Source organism: Acanthisitta chloris, unplaced genomic scaffold (assembly GCF_000695815.1).
Source record: "Acanthisitta chloris isolate BGI_N310 unplaced genomic scaffold, ASM69581v1 scaffold104, whole genome shotgun sequence".
Taxonomy (NCBI): Eukaryota; Metazoa; Chordata; class Aves; order Passeriformes; family Acanthisittidae; genus Acanthisitta; species Acanthisitta chloris.
In genome coordinates this window covers 58345-65251 of record NW_008667454.1, presented here as the reverse complement: position 1 = coordinate 65251, position 6907 = coordinate 58345, and the positions used below count along the sequence as shown (strand labels likewise).

Genomic DNA, 6907 nt, shown 5'->3' with positions numbered 1-6907 from the left:
GGGCGGGGCGAGGCGCGGCGTTGCCCGGGAGACGGGAGCGCGCGTCTTCGCGTCCCCGAGCACTTGTGCCCTCGCTGTGCCGGTGTAAGTGACACCGCCGAGCCTCTCCGTGAGGGGCGAGCGCCGCGACAGCGACCTGCAGGGCGCAGAGGGGACCAGGTCCTGACAGGCTTTCAGGCGGGACGGGTGTGCGTGTGTGTGTGTTTGGGGGTGTGTATGTGTGTGTATGTGTATGTATGTGTGTATATGTATGTATGTATGTGGGTGCGTGTGGGTATGGGGATGTGTGTGTGAGAGTGTGAGGGGGGAGCTGTGTGTGTGTGTGTCTGCATGTCTGTCTGTGTGTCTCTGCATGTCTCTGTGTGTGTGTGTCTGCATGTCTGTCTGTGTCTCTGCGTGTCTGTGTGTCTCTGCATGTGTGTATCTGCATGTATGTGTGTGTGTCTGCATGTATGTGTGTATGTGTCTGCATGTCTGTGTGTGTGTGTGTCTGCATGTCTGTCTGTGTGTGTCTCTGCATGTCTGTGTGTGTGTGAGCATCTGCTTTAGTTGGGGTGGGTTTGTGCAATTAGGAAATGGACCCTGAATTGTAAAAGTTTGATTCGGAGTGAAGCTGCTGGAAACGCCATACATAACTCAGCTGCTGAGTTTCCATGAGAGAAGTTGTAATGTTGGTTTGCGTATGGTGTTTCATTTATTTTTGCATTTAAAAATACTTAATGTGGAAGCGTCAGGATGTTTCAGTCAGATGTGTAAAAACAAGCTCTCCCCGAGTTGAATTTTCCAGTTTAGAAACACGTGGGGGTGTTGTGTGGGGGGTGTGTGTGAGACCAATGTGCCCTGCTAAAGGACGTGAGGTTTTGTTTTGCCTTCTTCAAACAAGCTTCAGCAAGCTCCTCTTGTCTTTGGCCTCCATTGGTTTGGAAAGCTCACCCAAATTTTGCTCTAACTTACCTTATTTAGAAACTCATTTATGTTTTAATTCATTGCAAAATGCTGAATCTCTTGCAGTCCTAGAGGAGCTGTAATTTTTGAGAGAATGACAGACCACAAACCGATGTAATTCTGCATGCACCTACCTGTGTTGACACAGAGAGTAGTTCCACTGACCATGAAGGGGCTCTTCTGTGTCTGAAGCTCACAGTGAAAGGTCTTAGCAGACCATGGTCCATTTCAGGGACCAGAGAGAAGTTACAACGCTGTGGTAATTGCAGCAGGAAGGAAAAATCAATGAAACAGCTAAGAAAGAGGAACAGGTAGTTACAGAATGGGGGAGAAGTTGTTATCATCAGCCATAGTATTGCAGCTGGGAATCAGGAGTGGTTCCAACAGTCCCTTATTTTTCAGAAATGGCTTTTCTGTTAGTAATGGGTGCATTGTGTATGTTCCCTAAATGCTTTTTCTTCTTGTAACTGCTTTTTTTTGTAAAGCCACTTACTTTGTAATTCAGTTCTACCTAAAAGTAATTTTACACATGTGTAACTACTGTGTTTTATAACAAGCTTTTCTTTCTTCCAGCTTTAGATAAAATATGGCTTCACAAGAGGAAAACCAAGCTCAGCCCTTTGCAGACATCTTTGATGAAGATGAAGCTGAACAATCCTTTCTGTTGTCCAAGCCCACTTGCTTCGTTATCTTTGGAAAGCCAGTAAGATGTCTGAAAGAAGCTTTTTCTTCAGATATTCTGCTAACAATTTCACTTTTCCTTTCAAAACATTAGTTTAGTGATGCCACCAAAAGGATAAAACACCTACTCTTTTGTCTTTTCCACTCTTCAAATCCTGCAGAGCATGGTAAAGATTCCAATCTCACATAATGAGGCCAATTTTCGGCCTGAGTGACCAGTCAACCACAATTAAAAGTGTTATTACTGTACTTAAAAGTTACATGTTGCCAAAAAGGTTTCTTCTCTTTTCACATTGACAACTGGATTGTTTTTACGTTTGTGGTGATTTAACCCCTGCTAGAAGCCAAGCCCCACAGAGCCACTCACTCGTCCCAGTGGGATGGGACAGGGAATGGGAAGGGTAAAAGTGAGAAAACTCATGGGTTGAGATAAAGACAGTTTATTAGGCAGAGCAAAAGCCATGCAATGGCTTGGTCAGTTTGGGTCACCTGTCCCATCTGTGCCTCCTCCCAGTCTCCTGCGCACCCCAAGCTCCCTTGCCAGCGTGGCAGTACGGAATGCAGAAAGGCCTTGGCCCTGTGTAGGATCTGCTCAGCAATATCAAGAACATCTTTACATAAGCAACACTTTTTTTGCAGCACAAATCCAAAACACAGCCCCATACTAGCTGCTAGTGAAGAAAATTAACTCTACCCCAGCCAAAAGCAGCCAAACTCTGACATGATTCTATATCATATGTTCAGTAACATCAAAATTCCACCAAGGTGTCGTGATAAGATTTGTACTACACTTTAATTATAATTCAAGGTCCCTCTTTTTCTCAGATAACTTGTGGCCTCCTTTACTTTGATGATTTGTAGTCTTAAACTTCTCAGATCTCTTTTTCCCAAATGTAGGAGACTCTTCATGTGGGTTGACATCAGTGCCTTAATTTGCTGAAGGGAGTTCAGTTTTGGTACAAATTTGCCTTATGTCTACCCTGAATCTGGTGGCACTTAAGCATACCACTGGTGTCCTGAAAGCTGCTTTCCTTTTGTACATTGCAGTTGCCCGAGAGGTGCCTTCAGAGCACCCCACTTCCAATGTAAACACAAGGGCCTCTAGCAGCTTGCCCTATCCATTTGTGTGTGATTCCATTAGGTACCACCACAGAGCCCTAAATGACCCTATGGAAATCCTCTTTGTGCTGCTTAGCAGGTAGACAGGTAAATGCTGTGCACCTAAAACTGGCATTCAACCCAACTTCAATGCCAGTGTTGACCCACCAAGTCAATCTCTAGCCCATCTGCATCTTGTCATAGAGCCATGCTCTGTGGTGCAGGATGTCAGCACATAGTCACATGATGGTGGCAGATTATGTCGTGGAGAATGGCCACAGTGCTAAAATGTGGCTAGGTTTCCTTGTTCCCAAGACTGATCAGGCTGGAAGGCTCCTAGTCCATAATGTTTGTACATGCCTGAGCCCTTTCTTACTCCCTGGCTCCAGCTACTGGGTAGTGCTGGACTCAGCTCTACATCTGCCCCAGCTGAGAAGGGAGACAGGTGGTGTTCTATGAGAGGATGAGCTGCAAACATCACAGTGGGGCTGTATAATGGGACAGCCAACAAGTGTGACTTATGGTCACTGTGAGACTTGAAAGAGCTCAGCTCAGTCCAAAACTACAATGGATTCCCTTATCTGGATTTAAACAAATGTCAAATTTCCAACCTTACATGAAAAAGGTGTTACATTTTTATAGACTAAACCAGCATAAAATGCTTATTGAAAGACAACACCAAAATACCCCCATATTCTCAATAATTGCCTTCAGTCAATGCTTGACATTAATATAGACTTTAACAAATGGTTGGAAGTGCACAGGCCTTGCCAGGAAAGCAGGGAATTAAACAGTCTATTTTTATGATAATACCTTTTATTTATATGACTGATGTACAGAGCACCAGTCTTATTTAAGATAGATCTTTAAAAGCATTGCTCCACTAAAGCAAAACCAAATGCATATGTTCTCACCACACCTGCAACATGTAAGTAGGCTGGAGTGTTTGCTGATATACTGTTAACTGGGAATGTGATTTATTTGTGGGGGTTTACTCTTTTTTAATCACAAAATTTATGTAGGGCAAACAGACTGTCAAAGCAGTTCTTGTATGCCCTTGGAAAGAAGGGCACAATCCTAAGGGTGCAAGATGATGACTTTTCCAAAATCCCATTCAGGTAGCTGTTCTCTTAGAGGCCTCATTACTCTTGGTTATGTTGGTTCCTCAAGATTCATGCAACTGCTAAAATAAACATTTTGTCAGTATCAAACCAGATTTGTGGACTAACAAGGGCAATTTTTATACATGTGTTGTTTTAGTCAGAGAATATTATCCCTATGTATCTTACTTGGAAAGGGCTGAGCAGGTTTGCATCATAATTTGCTTTGGGACCGAAGATGATAAATTTCAGTCTTAAATGGTTTCTCACAGGAATTTGTGGGCAAATCGTAGCTGAGTTTTAGATAGAGTGACTCAGAATAAAGTCAGTATAATTACTTTGGAGATAATTAACAGCAAGGGGCAACAGCAGTATATTAGCAATGCTAGGCAGTAGAAAATAGAGGATGGTATTAAAAAGAGTGTTTGTGTTTGCCCAGTGCATAACTCAGAGGCCCTAAGGGATCAGGGTAGCTTTTAATAGTTTTTATTATATGAGAACATATGCTTTACTGTGTGATATGTTTAGTCTGTTTTTCATTCTGCCTGGTTTTCTTATAAAATATTTCTCATTTTAAGGGCTCTGGAAAGAAAACTTTAGCTAGAAAACTAGCAGAGAGATGGAAATGCATTTTAATAGAAGGTAAACATATGCTATATTTGGATTATGTTGCACTGACTTCACAGTATCTTTTGGTTTGGAATGCCCTTGCTTTTCCCTGTAATTCAGATGGATTGTTTCTGATTGCAGCACAGACTTCTGGTAAGGACCAAGTAACCATTTTGCCAGAAATACAATTGCTGAAAATGGCCTTTTCCCATCATAATCAAATTCTGTTCCCAGTCTTGTATGGTGATTCATGTGACCCTTCGTGTTCACATGGAGGCAACTCATTCAACTCCAGAAAGCACAGGAGGAGGATCTTTCCTTTCTTTGTGTGCTGTGTCCAGTACAAGGGGGATGTACTCCAGGAAATAGAAGCATAGCTGCTACATCACTCTAAGTAATGATGGAAGGAACGAGGGCTGGCACTTTCACCTTTCCAACCAACACCATCAGATGGCTTATAGTAGAGGGTGTAGTTAATATCTCCCACACACATTTACCAGAATACAAGGTATCTTTCATTTTCTGAGCTAGCAGGCTCCATTTCTGACAGTCCCTCTCAACAAAGATTTTTGAGGATCTGAAGAGTAAAACCTGTTGTTTATAACATTATCTTATGCCCTATCAACACATTGCTTGAGATTTTCTTTTCATTTTGAGGCATCTCAACCAGAAAGGAGGTTCCTACAAAAAGTAGTTAAGTCTCTGGCAGTTTTATTTTTTACTAATTTTGTCAGCAGTAACTAAAAAACTATTTTAAAGTGTAATTTTTTTAAGCCCTGGTAATATCTTTATATCTGTGACATGATAACTCACAAATCGTGATTCTTTCACTCGAGTTTTATGAAAAAGGAAACTTTTCTAGCAGGTTTGTCCTACCACTTTGAAGGCTAATGTAATCTTTTTAAGCAGAAGAAAAGAAAGCACAATATAACCTTAACTAGGAAGTAGTTTCTTGAGAGCCTCTTTGGGGACACCAAATTATAAATCTGATTTTATGGTATATATGTGTACAGTTGTTTTGATTATGAAATAATTCTTTACATGTCATTTATCCTTTCATTTTTCTTGTCAATTTGCCCCCTGGCATTTTTTATTGCTCTAAATAAAAGGCCTCTTGTGACAGCCTAACACTTCATATTGCTGTGAGTACATGGGGTTATTTATCAAATTAAGTATCCTTAGCTTCTTTTGAAGATTTGAAATGGTAACATGGGAAAGTTAATTTTTAACAAAGTGCCTCTTTGACTTAGGGAAATTAAATGCGCAGTATTGTATAACAAAAAATTAATTCCTGGTCCAAAACATAGAAATTCAGCATACATAAACATGAATAATTTAGCTCAGAAAGAACCTCCAGAGGTGAATGAATCCAGCTTTCCACTCAAAGCAGTGTCAGCTAGAGAGGGTTGCTCAGAGTTATGTCCAGTTGAATCTGGAATATTTTCAAGTATGGAGACTCCGCCTCCTTCCAGAGAAACATTTTGCAGTGTTTGACTACCTTCATGATGAAAAATTTCTTCCTAATTACCCCATTCAAATTTCTCATGTTTCTACTTGTATCTATTTCCTCCTGCCCTGTCTGCACTTCTGTGAAGACAGTGGTTCTGTCTTTGTGACTTCCCAGTAAGTGTTTTTAGCAGTAAGAGCTGTCTGGTTTTCTCCAGGCTGAACAAGGTCGGTGCTTTTGGCCTCTCCTAGGACATTCAACACTTCTAATCATATTGGTGCCCTCCACTGGATTTGCTCCAGTGTGTCAATATCTATTCTGTGCTGTGTTATTTATTAAAAATAAACCAAGTAGAGAATTATAAAATAGGAGAGATGTCCACAGTCTTTTTAATTTGACATAATACTTCCCATCCATTTATCCATCAAATAAGTTGACACTCCTAAATAAAATGGCCAGGGTGCTCACAGGGTGCTCAGTTGTCTCCATTGTTTATCAGTACATTCCCTGTCTCAGTTTTGGCCCGTGGCAAATCCTGCTCTCCCAAACACCCATTCACAGTATGAGGGATGGGATGTGCAACAGTCATCATTGCTAGCAGGAACAGTTTGGAAACAGCCACTGTGTTTTGAGAAGAAAGATGTGTGTATGCATGAGCCACTTGGCTTCAGGACCTTTCCCTGGCCTGTTTGTTTGTAAAGTACATCTCTGCTCATTTCAATGGTACAGAAGTGTGAAAGACTTCCAGGGTCATTCTGTGATGATGTCACTGTCCACAGAGAGAGAAGGTAGTCTTTAAACTTAATGGGTGTCAAATTTGGTATTTATTTAATCTTAGATAATTGGACTATGTAAGGAGTAAGTTCTTAAGGGCTTTTTTAAAGCAGATGGTTTTCTGTGTCTAAATCTTGCTTTTAAAGTGTAAGAAGTGATTGAGCTCAAACACTCATCTCTGGATTACAAAACAGTAATGCTGATTTAATATACATCAGTAGTTAAAATAATCCTGCAAAACTGCTGTTGTGCA

General features: G+C 41.1%; 1 protein-coding gene across 1 annotated transcript in view; it reads left to right on the top strand.

Annotated features, from left to right (window-relative positions):
* Positions 1-1531: 1531 nt before the first annotated feature.
* The window catches only part of AK9 (adenylate kinase 9), a 62736-nt gene continuing 57360 nt past the window's right edge, over positions 1532-6907 (top strand). Inside the window, 2 exon segments of the mRNA XM_009072485.1 lie at positions 1532-1648; positions 4403-4466. Of these exon segments, the coding sequence (XP_009070733.1) occupies positions 1532-1648; positions 4403-4466 (181 nt within the window).